Raw genomic sequence first — 19012 nt, forward strand, 5'->3', positions numbered from 1 at the left:
GAAATGGTGCATTAACTAGTTAAGACATATTATGAAAACCTACCTTGATAATCACTACAAGAAGATTTATGGCGTCTCTCAAAATAAAACAGAGATATACGGATGTTATGTAACGGTGTTTATCAAATAATCTAGTAGAAAATCAAAAAATGGCTCATAAGATTCTGTTTCACAAATGTAAAGCAAGGCAAATCAAAAGAGACTCAGTTAATTGAATGAACAGTTGAAATACGGTCTACAGAGGATCAATATGTTGAATTTATAAATTTATTTGGTTTATTATATACTTTTGGTTACCATATTTTGATTTTTTTTATATAGTTAGAATGTATTTTATACAAATTTAATTTAATACTATATTTAATTTAATTAAATAATTTGATTAATCAGTGAAGAATATTTGACTCTACTTTGACCCCCTTCCAGTCAGCCAAGTGAGATCTAAATATGTTTGATTCACACAGACGCTAGGCTAAGCCCCTCTCAAGAGGTCAAATTCTTGGGGAAAGAAGTTCACAATTGGAGGAGGAAATGAGCGAGGAGTCCAAAAGGAGCGGCGGCCGGTTTTTGGTGGCGTCGCCGATGACGACCTCCAACGAACGGTTGTCTTCTTCTGGGTCGGTTCCTGTGGGAGCTTCCGGTAAGAAGATTGTCATCAAGAGCGCAGATATGAAGGAGGATATGCAGAAAGAAGCTGTGGACGTTGCCATTGCTGTATTTTTTCTCCTTTTCACCCAAAAAAAGATTTGATAAAACATCGAACTCGAGGGACCCTTTACATTTCTCTAAGTTTCAGTTATGTGTTTGAGGTGTCTTGATTTAATGATTTTGTGAATGTGTGTGTGGCTGTGTAGGCGTTTGAGAAGCATGGTGTGGAGAAGGATGTTGCCGAGAGCATAAAGAAGGTGTTTGACAAAAAATACGGCCCCACCTGGCATTGCATTGTTGGCAAGAATTTCGGTAATCAAACGATTCTACTTTTTGATCATTCCTTGTTATGTATATTTCTGAATGGCTAGCTCCGGAATGCTTCCTACTTTGTTTTTGATGCCTGATAGCCGTAATTTATCGATTGTTTTGTGGCTAATGTCTGTGGCTTTAGCTCTCTTTCACATACGAGAGGCTGAGTTTGTAATTTAATTAGAATTTTTTCATGAGAATTGAGTTATATATATATTATGTGATTGTATTTGTCAATTTTGAGTTTAAGTGTCTCCAAATTTATGTTTTAGAGTTGATGATGTGGAAGTTCAAATCTATCCGACTGTTTTTTTGGTTTTTTGTGGTTTATTGCCATGATCATATTCCCGTTTTAGTTGTACAAAATGAATTTTAGATGTGGGGCTTGAATGTGGATGTAAGAGTTGCATATGTAATTTATCATATGTTGTAATGGCGGTTTGTGTTATTATGTGTTATTACTCTGTCATATGGTACTGAGAAACGCTATCGTAAGATTATATAATGTCATCGGATGTCCCTTATAATTAGTTTGTGGGTCAATTTATTTCTTATTCGGTGTATTCTCCTAGTTCCAAAGGTTAAAATGGAGTTGAGTGATCATGGGAAATGCTTACATTTTGCAGTTTACTGGTTACTTCCTAAATGAGCTGGCAGCAGTTATTTTTTTCCATGATATATCTGCATTTTAACTAGTTAATTGATAAATAAAATCTTAAAGGTGTTACAACTGAACTTTTGGGCATCTCTGTTACATCGCATCGGCAAGCCCATGAGATCAATATGGCTAATTCAACTACTGATAGTTATTTTATTTAACTTCCTTTTCGCATAAAGGAACTTCATGCTTATGTACATCTAAAATAATTTTTTCATTGCTTTACTAAATACTTTTAGAATCTATGTATGACTAAAAGACATGGGCGGTATAGATGATTGGGTTTGGCTTGTTATTCTTGAATTTCTTAAATGTGTCTACTTAGATTGTCTTTAATGATCATGATTCAGGTCATTATGAGTTCTATTGTTTTCATGTTTTTTGGCCACAAACTGGATTTACTTAACTGACTTTATTTTCTTTGGTTTTGATGACATGATGTAGCAACGTTACTGGGCTTAGGCTTAGTGTTACATGCCATAGCGCATTACGGCCCATAGAGCCTGAACACATGACTCAAGGAGAGACACCTACCATAAGACATTATACCCTATCATAATATTAGAATAACTTTTTATCACATATCATCTAATATGTACTTTACAAGTTATTGAACAATAATTAAACAAATAATCAGTAGTTTATAAGCGAAAATGAGTTAACAGATACTTGCATTTTATCTTGAATTCATCATTCGTACATCACGGTGTTCTTAAAGTTGACTTTAACCTCTAAAGTATACCATGACTTGAGATACAAGGTCAAGGTACGCGTCTTATTTAAGGGCTAAGCCTTGGTTTGCAAGTAAGTGCAAAGATTGGGCTTCGTTATACCTAGAGCCTAGATGCACACCTTGTGGACTTTTAGTGTTTGTGGTTGAAAAAAATGTAAAGCTTGGCAAAAATTCTGTGTTGCTAGTACGTGGACTTTTCTCCTGGTGGATCAACTATCAAGAATCTTGGGTTCGGGAGAAACTCATATGATACAAATTTCATAATATTGGGGTTGATCGGTGAGGACTGATGCTCTTCATTTGAATGACTATGATAGTTTTTATCTTGAAGTTGGGAATTTGTTTGGTCGCTTATTTCTTTTAGACCACCAATATTTTTGGCGACGACTATTTTTTTATCGAACATATTCTCCTCACCCAATTTGTTTATATTAAATAGGTTGGTCTAGTAAACAAGTCGGGAAAATTGCAATTTTAGTCTTGGAAGTTGGCATGTTTTGGGTTTTCAATATTACACACATTAAATTAAATCTAGATAAAACAATGAAGAAAAGTAAGGTAAAATGTCACCCAATATTTCAAAATGGGATTCTATATATGTTCTCTTGTATCGTTGCATCCTAAGCATTTTTGCACGGGTCGTATCTATGCATTCTATTGATAGACAGTTTTGAATCCTCTTATGAGATGCTGTGACATAATGAAAGGACTTAAACCATTATCATGCTTTTTGTACTGTCAACTTTAAAAATCTAACTACAAATGTTCATTGCTTTTAACCCATTATGATTTAATCCTTCTGTAAATGCACGAGCTACTTCTAGAACCATTGCTTGTGGCTTTGGGCCCTTAGATCACCTGTCACTAACTAATTATACCGTCTTTGCTGCATGCAGGTTCGTATGTGACTCATGAGACAAATCACTTTGTCTACTTCTACTTGGATACCAAAGCAGTACTCTTGTTCAAATCTGGCTGAATTGTGCAGCAACATGGACGGACTGATGATTATGATCGACGAAACTAATGGTGATAGTGAGTGACACTGCTCCATGCAATTTGTATGTATTATTCGAAACCCTTTATTGGTGGAAGACTCTTGTATATTTTGAGTGAGCCTAGCATGCTACCTATACTCGAACAAGCATATTTCTAAAGATTTCATGTATGTGTTTGCTTGTTTCATCTTTAAAGAGTTGAAACATAATCTTCTTGGCTAAAACGGAACATGTTTCGTCTGTGTGCGTATTATTTGAGCCCACTTAAATAGTAAGACCTCTCGGGATCACTTGTTAGCATAGAAATTTAGGAAGCTTAAGCGTGAAAAAACGTTTTTTATTTTTAGTGTAATTGTAATTATCTCAAACCAATAAATAGATAAAATAATATCTAAATATGATAAATTTAAGTCTGATGCATTAATTCTCATATTTATAAAAGCATAAAAATCTTAAATTTGCAATCTTTATTTGTTTTTGCAATTAGACCACATTAAAAAAATGTTAAATATTTGTCAAGTCATTATCAGTCATGCTTAATCATAATTAAAATTAAAAAATAAACATCTAAATTATAAACTTAATTTATTATTTTAAAATTAAAAGACATACCTTCAAAATAAAAATTTAAAATAAATAGATGTGATTAATTGTGTTAAGCACACTTAATTAAACGTTTTAATTACGCTTAATTTGGTCAAACTACCGTTTAACCGTTTTTTTCGTTTTTCTTCGAAGCGGGGCATTGTTGTCGAGCTTCAAGCTTAAGCGCGCTTAAACGGAGCTTAAACAGACTTTTTGGAACACTGCTATCTACTACTGGTGAACATTCAGTCAATAAAGAATCCACCATACCAAATAGTCTAGAATCGAAACTGTTATTATTTTTTCCGAACTAACATACTATAGTTTTCTTTAATAATCGAATTAAAATCAGTTATATATATTGGTTTGGTAACTGAAATAAGCGAATTTTTAGGGGAAAAAAGAAGAAAATATGTGGACATAAACACAATACACTCTCAAATCTTTAAGATGCATGCATTTCATGAGAAAGAAATATGATTGAACTCTACATTGTAAAAAATGTGTGCAATTTATTATGTCTTATGGACTATTTTTTATCACCTTCCAACGTGAAATTTGATTCCGAACAATCTATGAATGATGGTTCCTTTTACCTTATTTTTTACTTTAATTAAGAAAATGTGCATTTAAATTAATGATTTTTTTTTGACGCCCAAACACAAACTTCATTAACGAGAGGGATCATTACAATAAAAGTTCAAAAGATGCAAAATACACAGCGGAGGTTCAGTCAACACCATAAGACTGGAAAATAAGCAAGCAACTTCAGCCAACTTATGAGCAACGACATTAACATGTCACGGCACCAACTTGAGGCAGAATCCAGGTTCCACACGCAACAACATTCTACACTTGCCAATGATTGATACAATAGTTCTACCAGCAACAAAATCACCAACATCATCCCGAAGAACCATTCCAATAGAGGTAACATGCTCCTCAAAATTCAGCATCTGTGTTACATTTGAAAAAATTGAGGAATATGCCATAATAAACAAGAAGATGGATTAGCATTATGCCCACCAGATCTTCGCCCATGAACTTTAACAGCTAGCCACTCATAGAGCAAATGGAGGGCATGGTGCACTGTTGCCATATCATTTGCATAGGTCTGCTTCTGATTGCTTCAACGTTCCACAAAAGAATACTGCAAATTTACCCACCTGAGTCTCCCTAGTCTTAAAGATCATCATAAAAACCACGCAGTGAACGATTCAGCAAGATCAACACAAGCATTCACAGCTCCGGTTAACCTTACTTCACGCCAACAAGAACTTGCAAACTCACACACAGTGAAGAGATGCCAACCATTTTCAAACACACATAAGATACACGCATACCTCTTGTCCGTAAATTTCGCCTAGTAGCAAGGCAGTCCTTGGTAGCCCTCTATAAGAAAATTTTAACCTTTGAGGGGATAGTTCAAGTCCAAATCTTCTTCCAATAGAACTCAGGTAATGTGGGTTCGAGATCAAACAGTCCTCCTGCTGCTCTATACCCAGATTGAACTATGTATAGTCCGCTTCGTGAGTGATGCAAGATACGAAAATCATGCATAACAGACCCTCTCAATGGAATTTTCGAGATTTCCTCCACATCGTGTTGCACAAATAATACATTCAATAGCTCTACATCCCACTCCTCGGCCCCAAGAATCATAAAATCTTGCACAAATATTTTGCAGTTCATAATTTACAGGAGTTTCCACTTCGAAGTTCACAGAGATGCGAAGCCATGAATCGGACAATATCCTAACCTGCGTGCCATCTCCAATCTTCCATCTTATACCCTGTTCCAACCATGTTTGGCAAGAAGAGCCAGGTTAAAGCACCGAATCCCAAGCCACCGGAATCCTTGCGCACACACATCTATTACCAGCCTATCCAACTGATCCCTTTATTGTTACTCGATCCCCACCAAAAAGCTATTAAGCATTCATTGAAGCTCTTCTAAGAAAGAAAAAAGAAGCAAAAACGAACTCATACAGTATGAAGGAATCGCTTGGTCAATCGATTTCACAAAACTTCCCTTCCCGCCTTTGACAAACCCTTCCCTACCAGCAGCTGTACTTTTTAAAAAAAAAACAAAACAAAAATTTTGAAGACTCGTTTCACGCTCAAAAGAGTGAAGGACAAAATTGCGAATAGGATGTAGAAGATCGCCAATTTCACGCTCAGAAGAGAAGAGAACTTCTCCTTCCGCTTGGAAATTCAAGATTCTCGGCCGTGCTCATTCTGGTAAACAAAATACATGATTCTAAAATCAGAAGGGAAACCGCTTGGAAATTTTTTTCGTACGACCGTCTTCCGACGATTTTGGTAATTTTGGTATGATAGATCTCTCTTCATCCAACTATGTAAAAATTGTGGATTTTGAATAATTTAGGTTTATCTAATTCTAAAGCGTGAAACCTGCTAATCTGTCGTGCACTTCTTCCAGTTTTTAGTGAAATTCGATTTAGGTCTATATATATTTGATGCATTTGTTGTGTCACTACATATATTTACCGTTCGTTAGGTGTGCAATCCGTTGCTTGGATTGCAATATTATACATGTGGAAAAATTGAATTGTAATAATGTTTTGTTTCTTCTTTTCTTATACTTATGCAGCTAGCTTTGTTCATTTTTTTCTTAATTATCTACTACCGTCTATGCTGAAATATGCTAAAGCCGATACATTAATTACCAAAGGTAAGTTGCTGAAATCTTTTCTCCTGTGCAATTTATTTTTCTTATAATGTTGTAGTTCCAACTCATTGATTAATGCCCAGGACCTGCATAAGTGCTATACTTGTGTTGCTGAGTTTTAACTATGGTGAGTTGTTTTTTTTAATTGTTTTTAGTTTTAATCTTTTCTTGATGCATGCTGAAAAAGTTTGTGATTTTTTGTACATTACAGGGGAAAATATTTATCGTCTTTGTTGGACATGAACCAGGTATTTATGACACAAGGGGAGAAGTATCTTCTAAACATTATAAACTACAAACTCAATTCTCAAAGATGTTTGTTTCACATAATAACCATGACTCTGACTAATTTCATTTTGAAACTCCAACCATTTGTTTTTCATGTACACATTCACAATTTGCAATTCCATTGGCCAGTTCGATTTCATCTTTGGTAGCTCGTTCATATCAGTATGATCCGAAACTAACTCACCGTGTCTTTGGTGTCGAAGTGCCTTACTGAAACGAATTATAAAATCCATCAATGAGTTCTCGCTAGAGACATACCTCTTGAAAAAGGCATGTGAACTTTCAGATCTCTGACTACTTGACATCCCTGCAGAAAATACATGGTTGAAATAAGTCCGCACCCATTTATGTCGCAAATCATACATCAATGACAACCAATAGTTTTGTACCAAGTTAGCACAATTCATAACCTCTTCCCATGATCTCTCAAACTCAATAGATGTAGAATGTACAATGGCGTTCTTTATGCTTTGATAGTGGTCATGGAAAGTCACCAGGTTCAATTTATCTAGGAATTTGTTTAGAAGGTGCCACAAATAATATCGATGTATTGTTTTAAGGAAAAGTTGAGCTACGGTTTTCATCATAGCAGGATCTTGGTCAGTAATGATCAAGTTTGGTGCATCTTTAGGCATGGTTTCTAGAAACTTATTAGGCAACCAAACAAAAGTATCAATTTTCTCATCACTTAAAAATCCACAACCAAAAACAATGGTCTGATGATGATGATTAACTCCTACAAATGGTGCGGAAATCATCCCATATTTGTTGGTGTTATACATCGTATCAAACACCACTACATCACCAAATGTAGTGTATGCCCACCTTGATACAAGATCCGCCCAAAAACATCGACTAAATCTATTGTCTGAATCAGTCTCGTAATCAAAGAAGAAAGTTGAACTCTTGTCTTTCTCAGACTGAAAGAAATCAATCAATATTTCGGCATCGATACTCTTATGGTCATCCCTAAGAGTTTTCTCATAGTTTCTCATATCTCTTTCTGTGCAACCTACATGTTCAGGCCCTCTAGACTCTATTTCAAACAATCGCATTTGTTGACAAGTGGGTACATTCGCTTCTGCAAACTGTTGACTCAGTGCTTTCTTTGATGCAGAAAAATACGACGTGAGCGTAAAAAATGCACCTTTGAAGGAGTTGACAGTGGAAGATTATGACTTTCCATGAAGGTACTAACAACCCAACCAAGACCAGTTTGTTCCTTCACAACTAAAATCTTTGACTTATATCCAGTTTTAATATCACCATGTTCTCTTTTCTTTATTGGTTCATCACTTTTTGCCTGTTTACTCCATCTAATTTCATATATATGTCCTTATTTAAAGCATACAAATTTTTCCCAGATAACTTCATTTGTTTTCTTACTTTGTTTTTTCTATTGCTCATTCTTGAACTAAAACCGGATTCTCGTGCATATTGGTTATAGAACAAAAAACACGTCCTCTAAAGATTCGAATTTCATCCCTATTTTTGGCTTTTGATTGTCTCCAACTTGAGGAATGTATGACTGTTCATCACCGCTGTTTTCTTTCATTTCTATAAAATATGTAAATGACAAAATTTAAATAGATACATATACTACTTATTGCATAGAGGCACATACAAAGAATTGAATTGAGTTGCCCTTTGCAGTATTACTTATTGCACATAAGCACAGACAAAATCATATGACATACCTCTTCTGATTTAGGAATCGTGGATCTTTTTCACTGGAAAGAGCACGGCCGAGAAGCTTTTCACTCTTCTGAGCGTGAAATGAGTCTTCAAAATTTGCCCTATTTCCTTCTGAAGTTTGAGCGTGAAATGAGTCTTCTTTTTTAATTTTGTTTTATTTTTTTAAAAAAAATAAATAAAAAAAGTACAGCTGGGCGACTGTAAAATCCAAGATTTTTGCATAATCGTAATAATATTTTTTGTAATTTAAGTGTTCTAGGATTATTCAATTTTTGGGTATCTATTTCATTATTTTATTTAAGATGTAAGATTTGCAAGTTTATCTAAAGTTGGGTGGATAATTATATCATGTACAATATTTTTGAGCTCAAGATTTAAGATAATATTGTGCATATATATTTGAACTTGGGATAATAAATAGATCACAATCTAAGGAATTAAATAAGAAATATTTGGATATAAGCATGTAAAGTTGGAGATATAAATTCAAAGTTGGAAAGATTTTTTACCAGATAAAGATCTAATATTTGATATACCTGGATAAAGATTAAACAGTGGATAATATGATCCCTAAATTTTGAAATATCCAAGGGATGGATATTTAGATTTCAAAATATTATCCAAGATCACGGATAAAAGAATGATAATTATCCTAGATTTAAAGTTTGATTCGAAAATTCAAACGAGATGATAATACACGATCAGGATAGCAGCCACCTCCATATAAATATGAAAAGCTTTCATTCAGAATTTACATCTCATTTACACATCAAATTTTTGAGTTTTTGTTCTCCAATTTTCGAAATTTTTATCCAAAAATTCTGCACGAGTCATCAAAATTTTGTCCATGTTCAGAAATTCGTTTCTCTCGCTCTGGTACTCATAATCCGATCTCCACTGTTCAGAATGTTCTTTCATATGTTTTGAATAACATATCCAAATTTCGGCCAAATCCAACGGTTAGTTTTTTGTTTATAACCTTCGCAATAAAACTGCTCTGATTCTATGCGGGAAACAGTATACCTACGGTTTTTCGTCTATAAGCAGGTCAAAACGACTTTCAAACTCGATCTTCACCGTTCATAATATATTTGACGTAATTTTGAACGTACTGTGAAATTTTGAGCCCGATCCAACGGTTCAAGAATGCGCAATGAATTTTTCAAGACTGCTGATTTTTCGGGCGATGGTGCTGCTGCGTTTTCAAAGTGTCGGTTACATGATTCTTCTATGATTTTCGAATTCTTCGTGTTTTTGTTCAAGGATTGAGGTAATTGGGCTTGTTTTAAATTGTTGAATTTTCGGTGCATGTATTTTCGTTTTTTTGAAAATTCGGTCGAGTGCAAATTCTTCTTCTACCTCATTCTGGTTACGATTTTTGGCATGAGTAAATGTTTTGATACTATGAGAATTCAACTCGATATGGGTGGAAATCCCAACCATGACGTACCCTTACGCGGTGAGGGACATAACCGCTATACGACCTCGCCCCCTTAGATGAGTAAAAATTAGGGACTGATATCAATATACCATTGAAAGTAGATGAATCTCAGTGCCTGGTTAATGATGTGCACGTGGTATGAGTCATGTTATGAAAGGTGTATGTTTCAAATTTTTATGCATTTTGTTATGTTGTGCTCGAACGGCACCCACTTGCTGAGTATTTCCTAAAATATTCACCCCTTACTCTACCCTCCCAGATAAATCAGAAGAAGAAATAGAGAAAGAAGAATCAGACACCAGTTTTTGGACTGATAGTGGACGCATGAAGAATTTTAATTAAGAATATGTTCTTGTGAGTTTTAATTCAAGTGGTAACGCTTCCGCAGATTTTTATCATTTTCAGAGTTACTATTATAAAGATGATTTTATTTTTATTGCATTTATGATATAAACTGGTTTTGGTTTATAATGTACTACGAGGCTTGTTGTTTAGTAATTATGTAGTTGTTGAATAATGCCGGTGTCGACTAACCCCGGTCTCGGGGCGTGACAGCGCCAGTGCAAGAATACCCTGCACCACAAGCCTCGTGTGTATATATATATATATATATATATATATATATATATATATATATATATATATATATATATAAAGACACGCCGTCCTAGACGATACGATTTGCTAATTTTTTTTTAAAAAAATTAAATGACTTGATTTTTAATTTTTTTAATAAAAAAATAGAAACGACGTGAAAAAATTAATTAAAATTGGTGTGGCAGAGAGGTGGGATATATCACGTCGATCAGTACAAATCATGCCTGCGTAATGACGTATATTACCACGCACTGCTAAATGGCGTGTTTTTGACCGAATATTGAAAATTTGTTCATAGTATTGGTAAACATCTAAATTGAACATTTGCCCTCATTTCATTATTCTCCGTTCGTCTGGATATAAATTTCAAAGTGTGTAATTCGATTGCTTTTATCATTTTTCGAATTGTCTCGATATGAATTTTAAGAGTGATTACTGATTGAAGTGTTGAACGATTGCACATGTGTCTATGCCACACATGTGTCTCTAGCCAGGTTGGGCCTTCCGACCATCTGTGGATAGGCTTCCGACAAAGTTTTAAACTATGTTTTTCGGGCCTTCCGACTATGTATAAATGAGTTCCGATATTGTTGTAAAATTATTAACATTGATGTCACTAATTTATATATGAAGTACAAACACAAGATGTTTATTTACATAGCTTTAGATGCCAGCAATTAGGTAATAAGTTGGCGTTTGCACTTATGAATGAGGAGAATTATGATTTGTGGAAATGATTTTTGGATCTTTTGTGTGTGCATGTTATTCATGGGCTACCAGTAGTTTGCCTTATTTTTGATAGACATCGGGCCATAATTAGTACAAGCAAAAGGAATACCTCAGTTCAATCCTCCATGCGGTGCACACCATTTTTGCCTTAGACATGTTTGTTCTAATTTCAACTCACAATTCAAAACATTCATCCAAAAGACCTTTGTTGGCAAGCTGAATCACAACATCAGGTTAAAAATTTTGACAATATAATGAACGAAATTAAGAACTAGGAACCAAGGGCATACACATATTTGTCAGAAATTGATAAACAGAAGTGAACTCTTGCCCATGACGGTGGTTGGAAATTTGGTATTGTGACAAAAAAATATGTTTGAGTATCTTAACAGTGTTGTCAAGGGTGCTCGGCGACTTCCGATTACAACAATAGTTAAGATGACTTTCCAACGATGTGCGGAATATTTTATTGACCGCATTCCAAGATGTCAACATATGATCCAGAACGACCAACCTTGGTCTGATTATGTGTTTCGTAAATATGAGAAATGGTTTTCAGATCCAACTACCATAGTATGAGCCGAATCGAGATCAGAGCTAAGAAGATATTAATGTCTCGGAGAAGACGTTAAGTACATCAAATTTACTGAACAACCATCTGAATCAGGTAACATACATCTTCCGATAATCATCAATGTCACACACCGAGTATGCCGCTCCACTTCTAAATTTGAGCTATTATAGTTGATCCAGAGATGACATTACCAATTTGTTACCTCTGAAATTATTTATATGTGGTAGAAAATACAATCATTCATTCCAATAAATTTGTCACACACGTGACTTAAAATACTCATCAACACAGGTGATAACAAAGTCATTACGATAGATTCAATACCAGCTCAACATCTTGCAACATTATTGTCGTTTCACCAACATCAAGATGAAATGTTTGGGTCTCCCGACACCATTTTTCAACGAGAGTCGTAATCAATGTATCATATTTGAGAAATCCACAATGAATAATGTCATAGAATCTCATATCATTTAAACACACAAGAACACGATAATGTATTACTTATTTTCACACAATTTTGATATAATATTTTCGCATCGGCACATCCTTAAAGTTTTGTTGAGATCACATTTGATATATGTGTTTCTTATCTATCTAAACAATATCACCTATTAGTCCAGCGTTAAATTTCATCTTGTATTTCATATATAAGAATTAACTAGTGAGAAATAAATAAATAAGCTTATATTATAACTTTGATTTAATTAGTATAAATGCAATTATTAAAATTTTAAATAAAATTAATAATAATAACAATAACATTAACAAAAACACTTAATAATTTATTTTCCAAATCTTAATACATGTACACTTTAATTAATGTTAAGACTAATAAAAGTAATATCCAAATTGATATTTTTTAACCTCACATACTATAATTAAGATAGTAAAATGAAAAATAATAATAATAAATACTATAATATTTTCTGATCCCAAGGAATGCCTATGAGTACTTTTTATAGTTTTTTTCTCTTTATGGAGAACCTGGATTGATTGGGAACATTTTTCTATCTAATGTGGTTGAATCTTCTTTGCCATATCCTTTGTTCCTGAACGAGGTGGTATTCTTCATTAATTTAACATATTAATTTATAACAAATAAATTACAACAACATATAAAATAAATATAAACTACAAGAAATATTTTTACTTCAAAACAAATATACAACTATAAAAATAAAATAATGACTAATATATTATCAATGACAATTTTAAACATAATAAATAAAATCACTTCAATCTTATTACAACATATTACAAATTTAACAATTAATAGACCAATGAAACATCTTTGAAATATGTATGTTCACGTAAATATAACACAATGACGAATAATGATGGTTTGTTTCATCCTACCCGTGCAGGCAGTGCCTGCACGGGCAATGAACGGCCCGGATCACTCCACATGAGTGATCCGGGCCCACCTCCATGTAAAAAAAAAAAAAAAATTGGCTCGAAAAAATCCGAGCCGTTGGATCGACCCCTGCAGGCAGTGCCCGCAGGGGTAGGGTCGACCGAACCAATAATGATAGCATAATAAAAATTGAGAGAATAATTGTTACCTGAAATTATGAATTGGAAATGCCAAAATAAATAAGAAATCATATGATCATAATTATAAAAAAATTAAAATATATTGGTTAACTTGTTGAAATAGAAACATGAGTAGGTATCTTGTGAGACGGTCTCACGAATCTTTATCTGTGAGATGGGTCAGCCCTACCGATATTCACAATAAAAAGTAATATTCTTAACATAAAAAGTAATATTTTTTTTATCGATGACCCAAATAAGATATATGTCTCACAAAATACGATCCATGAGACCGTCTCACACAAATTTTTGCCTAGAAATAGATATAATGAGATCTTGAGATCCTGTAAGATTATAATTTTTTTTCTTAGAAGAATGGGGGAGTGAAATTAAAAAATAATTCATGCTTTGAAATTCACTCCCTTGCCTCTGCTCAAGGCAGAAGAGTAGAAATTCACTATTTTAACAATGTTTATTTTCCCCACCTCTGCAGGGGCAGAAAAGCATGGAGATTTTTTTTTTTAAAAAAAATAATCATTTGATAAATTATCACAAATAAGGGTAATTTGATAAAAGTAAAAAAAGTAAGATAATTTGATTTTTTTTTTTAAAAAAACCCAAAGTAATTTGACTATTTTAGGTGAAGCAAAAAAGGTTTCACCAAACATATAATTGTTTTCTTCAATTAATACCGATGAATTTATTTTTTATTTTTTATTTTTGAAATTTCAGATATTCTCCCGCAATTTTTTAATTATTTTTTCGACATGGGATATTTATTCATTTAGCAAAAAAAAAAATTAATAAAATTTGCCAAATAGAATAAAAATTTAGGGCTAGCTGCACAAGATCCCCCATGAAAAGTTTGTAATACATAACACTCCTTAAAAATAATAGGTTAATATATCATCTATTTTTTACAAAAATCGAGCATATTTAATCATATGCTTTTTTTTAAAATCAAACATATTTACCCAATTTTCAAGGAGTTTTATGCCTGATTTTTATAAACACAAAAGTTTTAAATACAATTAGTTTTATATAGGGAGTTTTTTGTTTTTTCGAATTTTTAAAATGGGTATTAATTTGAAATAGATAACATAAGCAAATTCAAGATTATCAATCAATTAGATATTAAAGAAATTTTTAAAAAATTATTCATCCCAAAAACTATATTTTTTTATCCTAATCAATTAAAATCGTTTTTCTTCTTTTTTTTTTTTGCCCCCTTTTGCCTCTTAATTATGTTTTCCCATTCGGATCACATCCTCGATCATCAGATCAATAAAATTTAATCTCAAAATTAAATATATACATAAAGAAAAGCACACATTTTCTCTTTGTTCCTAAATTGACAAACTTCGATTAAGTCATATAAATGATTAAAGACAGTTAAAATATACAGGAATAGTGGCGATATATTCTCCTAATTTCAAATATCATTTTATAAATTTTCAATTGAAAGCCTCTTCGAAGAGTCAATGAACAATAAACCCAATTTTAGTATTTGATTTCATAAACTATTACCCCAAAGAAGTTAAGTTTATGAGAGCAACAGATATCGATTTTTGAAGAAAAACGATAAAAAAAAAAAAAACATTATACTATATCTGTATTTCCGCTATAATTATATGATTTGTAGCGGATAAAATTGGGAATTTATTTATAGGACCTCGATTAAGTTGATCTAGATTCATCGTGCATGATTTTATTTGCATGGTATTATATTTGTGATGCGATTAGATTTTATTTTTGTTTGTGAATTGAATAATAAAAACTTTATGCATGCAAACAGATCATCCTATATTATTAATTTTTTTAAAATCTTTTTTCCTTTATTTATGATGTAATAATATTGAAGTTGTTTCTAGTATTTAATTAATACAAAGTAAATAGTTTAAATATTTAAATAAATTTAAATGATTATATAAATAACTTTTAAAAAGTAATTTTAATACCTAATATCATAATAAATTTATAGAAATATATTTTATGGGTAACAAGCATTCCAAGAATATTTATTCCATATTCGAGTTTTTCGAATTCGAGCACGAGTTTGTACATAAAATGTTAAAATTTCATGGTAAAGAGATTAATTAACACTATGAAACTGAACTTTAAGAGTCTCTGTACCGGGACGGGAGTTGTACTGTGAGGTACAAGCATTCGTTGCACACTCAACTTCGTCCATTAAAATTTGCCTGTGCCTGCACTCCACGCTACAGAATGCCCTGTCCCCTCTGCACCAAACCATCTATTTTATTCACTATAAACCATAAATAAATATTTTATTATAATAATCACATATATTTAAGCAACAACAAGCTCGTTAAATACGTCATCCGTCTTAATTAATTATATATATATATTTATATTTATATTTATATTTATATTTTATTGTTTCAAATTAATAGTTAAATTTTTACATGCAGTAACATTTTTGAACTAATATACAACTATTAATTAAGTTTTGGAAAATTACAACCATTTATGAATGAATTAAATAATGATAAAATATAAGTTTCTTTCTAAACTTTGCTTTTCAGATGATTTTAACCCATGTGAAAAAATAAACAATTCTATATATGTTAGAGTAGATCTCTTGTGAGATAATCACACGAATTTTTATATGTGAAACGTGTCAACCCTACCGATATTCACAATAAAATGTAATATTCTTAGCATAAAAAGTAATATTTTTTTCATGGATGACCCAAATAAGATATCAGTCTCACAAAATACGACCCGTGAGATCGTCTCACACAAGTTTTTGCTTAGTATTTATTCACTTTTCATGGGAAAATTTATTTTAAAATTTTAACGATAATCTTTATTATACACACACACGAAAATATCTTTATAGTATTTTTAGCAAGGAGAAATGTGGCTTTTTTTTATAATATATTCATTTTAAAATACCATATACAAATAACTACATAATTATATATATATATATATATATATATATTGAAAATATCTTTATAATATTTTTATCAAGTAGAATTCTGGCTTTTTTTAATAATATATTCATTTTAAAATACCATATACAAATAACTACATAATTTGATATTTTTTCAATTTTTAAAATATATCTCATATAATTAATTTATATAGACCATATTAGACTTAGTATAATATATATATATATATATATATATATATATATATATATATGCATATATGTATATATGTATTCAGAGACAAATTAGATAGTACACATTATTTATCCAGAATAAATTCATCAAGTTTTTAAATGAACTGATCATAATCGATATAGGACTCGAAAAGTAAAAAAGGTTACACAAAGGGGTTCTTAAAATAAATAAAATTATATTTTATATTAAAATATAAATATTGGTACAGTAGTGCTAAAAATTACTAACACATGATTCTTGCCACACTTATAATACGCTATTACAAAATACATATTTTGCAAGTATACAAATATAATGATCGAAACACGATGTTTAAAAAATATATTATTTAAAAAAATTGAATTATATCGTCGTCATCATCATCGACTATATCTTTCGATAAATATTCCAGAATCAGACTGCCACGTATTCCTCTCTTCATACAAAATTTTGACCGAAAGATATACTTACTTATACATGTAAATGTCCTTTGCAGGCAAGAGCTTCTGTTTGCAGAGAAAACAGTGATCAAGAAACCAACAAGTTGACGAACCAAAGAATGGCCTTATCATGACTGTCCCTTTGCTGATTACTTGTGGGCTCTTTTTTGAACTAATATCCTTATAGGATTCTAATATTACACTTAAGCCCACCATCTAATGTCCCCGGAGAGTTGCGTCCGTGGCGGCGGCGGAGGAAGGCGGTGGTGGTGTGGAGATCGGAGTTGATGGGGAAAATGAATAAATAGAAGAAATGAGAGGGAGGTTGGTTGTGGATGGGAGCCTGTTTGGACCAATTAATAATTTGTAGCATTGGCGAGGATCTTCAACGAGTTGTGCTTGTAGCCTTGAATTTGCATTGGATATTTTTCAATTTTATATATATTTTGAATAGTTTTTTTAATGAAGATATTTAGTTTTGTCATTTTCTCTGTAATATTGAAATATGAGTCCTCGTACACCTGAGCCCGTAGGAGTTGGGACCAAAGATAGGATGGTACTATTAGTCACAATGGCGGAGCCAGGAATTCGATTCTACTCATGCTATAATTTTAAACTCTAAAATCTATAATATTTTAAAATAATCTACTCGGGCTAATATCAAATTTATCCAAAATTATACAAAAATTTACATATAAATTTTTTGAAAAATTTTTGGACCACCCAGGCTAAAGCCCGGGTGAAAAGCACACTGTCAATTTTTTCGAGAATCCATCCCTATGTAAACACTATTTTCAAACCTAATAACTATAAAACTTATCTCTCACTCTTATGATCAAACAACTATTCAATTTTTTTGGTAAAATATGTAATTGTATTTGAATTCTTTGAATTCCTTTGGAGTCATATTGTTTTTCTGTCCATATATGATGGATTGTAATAACAAACTTGATTATATAGCATACCTAGGTGTTGCATACATTCTATTAATAAAAATATATTTGGATAAATTTTTGTGAAACGATGCTAACTATATAAGCTTAAGTTTGGATAGAAGAATTTGAATTTGATAAATTATTTGACGAGAGAATTTGATATGACTCTATGTCGCGATAAATTTGAAATCAACCACAATGATTCATGAAAGAATTATTTAATTGGAGATTTGAAATATATTGCTCAGTCGATTTACCCAAACAAACCAATGAATTTATTATTATGGATTTGAAATCAATATCTTCAAATCATTGTTTTTCTAATAGTTGTGGGGAAAATTATAATTATAATTTTAAGCTTCGTCAATAATATCTTTTACATCTTTTGTGGCTTGAACATGACTCTCTAGCTTGTCTCCATTTTGGTCATTTTTATCAGGACAGTTCCACCATTTTCGGTCCTTCGACCACAGTTTCTTACGCTTGTATATCGAGAAGGAAAACGCAGTGACAGATTCATCGATTAATGCAGATTTTGAGTTGAGGTTAGATTTTCTGTTATTCATATTCATAGTCTCTGTAGGTTATATAGGATCATAGGACTGGTGGTCTCATATTTATGTTCCAATTCTAGAGTTTTATAACCTGTGTTTGTTGGATTTTTTTTTTTATAAAAATTATTTTTGCATTTATTATCTCTAGAGGCTTTAATCTAATCAAAATTCTTCATCAGTCTTGATATGATGCACATCCACTAGACACTTTTGTGATATCACCGAGATGACGTGTGTGTATATATATATATTATCTTCTGAGGCTTTAATCTAATCAATTTTTTTACCAGTTTTGATATGATACACATCCACTAGACACTTTTGTGATATAATTGAGATGAAATCTATATATACGTATAAACTTTTGTTCTTTTTTTTTTAATGCGATAGACATTTTCTATCTTGCTTTGCAAGTGGGTGACATTGTGATGTGGTTTTGGGCTTTGTGGGATGCCTCACTTTCT

At 32.1% G+C, this 19012-nt stretch overlaps 3 protein-coding genes across 3 annotated transcripts; 1 reads left to right on the top strand and 2 right to left on the bottom strand.

Annotated features, from left to right (window-relative positions):
- Window positions 1-435: 435 nt before the first annotated feature.
- Window positions 436-3536, top strand: LOC142551294 (uncharacterized). The gene is made up of 3 exons (XM_075660448.1): window positions 436-714; window positions 855-960; window positions 3248-3536. The coding sequence occupies exons 1-3, from the start codon at window positions 532-534 to the stop codon at window positions 3328-3330; spliced, it is 372 nt and encodes a 123-aa protein (XP_075516563.1). The 5' UTR covers window positions 436-531; the 3' UTR covers window positions 3331-3536.
- A 1065-nt stretch (window positions 3537-4601) lies between these two features.
- Window positions 4602-8163, bottom strand: LOC142551295 (protein FAR1-RELATED SEQUENCE 5-like). Its single transcript, XM_075660449.1, has 2 exons — window positions 5694-8163; window positions 4602-5601 (listed from the first exon to the last, which is right to left on the bottom strand). Exon 1 carries the CDS (start codon window positions 7966-7968, stop codon window positions 6904-6906), a length of 1065 nt encoding a protein of 354 aa, XP_075516564.1. The 5' UTR covers window positions 7969-8163; the 3' UTR covers window positions 4602-5601; window positions 5694-6903.
- Window positions 8164-8317: 154 nt separating this feature from the next.
- LOC142551296 (FCS-Like Zinc finger 15-like) lies at window positions 8318-17452 on the bottom strand. Its single transcript, XM_075660450.1, has 4 exons — window positions 17091-17452; window positions 15619-15725; window positions 8611-8719; window positions 8318-8470 (listed from the first exon to the last, which is right to left on the bottom strand). The coding sequence occupies exons 1-4, from the start codon at window positions 17273-17275 to the stop codon at window positions 8449-8451; spliced, it is 423 nt and encodes a 140-aa protein (XP_075516565.1). The 5' UTR covers window positions 17276-17452; the 3' UTR covers window positions 8318-8448.
- Between the last annotated feature and the right edge of the window lie 1560 nt (window positions 17453-19012).

Source organism: Primulina tabacum, chromosome 7 (assembly GCF_025594145.1).
Source record: "Primulina tabacum isolate GXHZ01 chromosome 7, ASM2559414v2, whole genome shotgun sequence".
Classification (NCBI taxonomy): domain Eukaryota; kingdom Viridiplantae; phylum Streptophyta; class Magnoliopsida; order Lamiales; family Gesneriaceae; genus Primulina; species Primulina tabacum.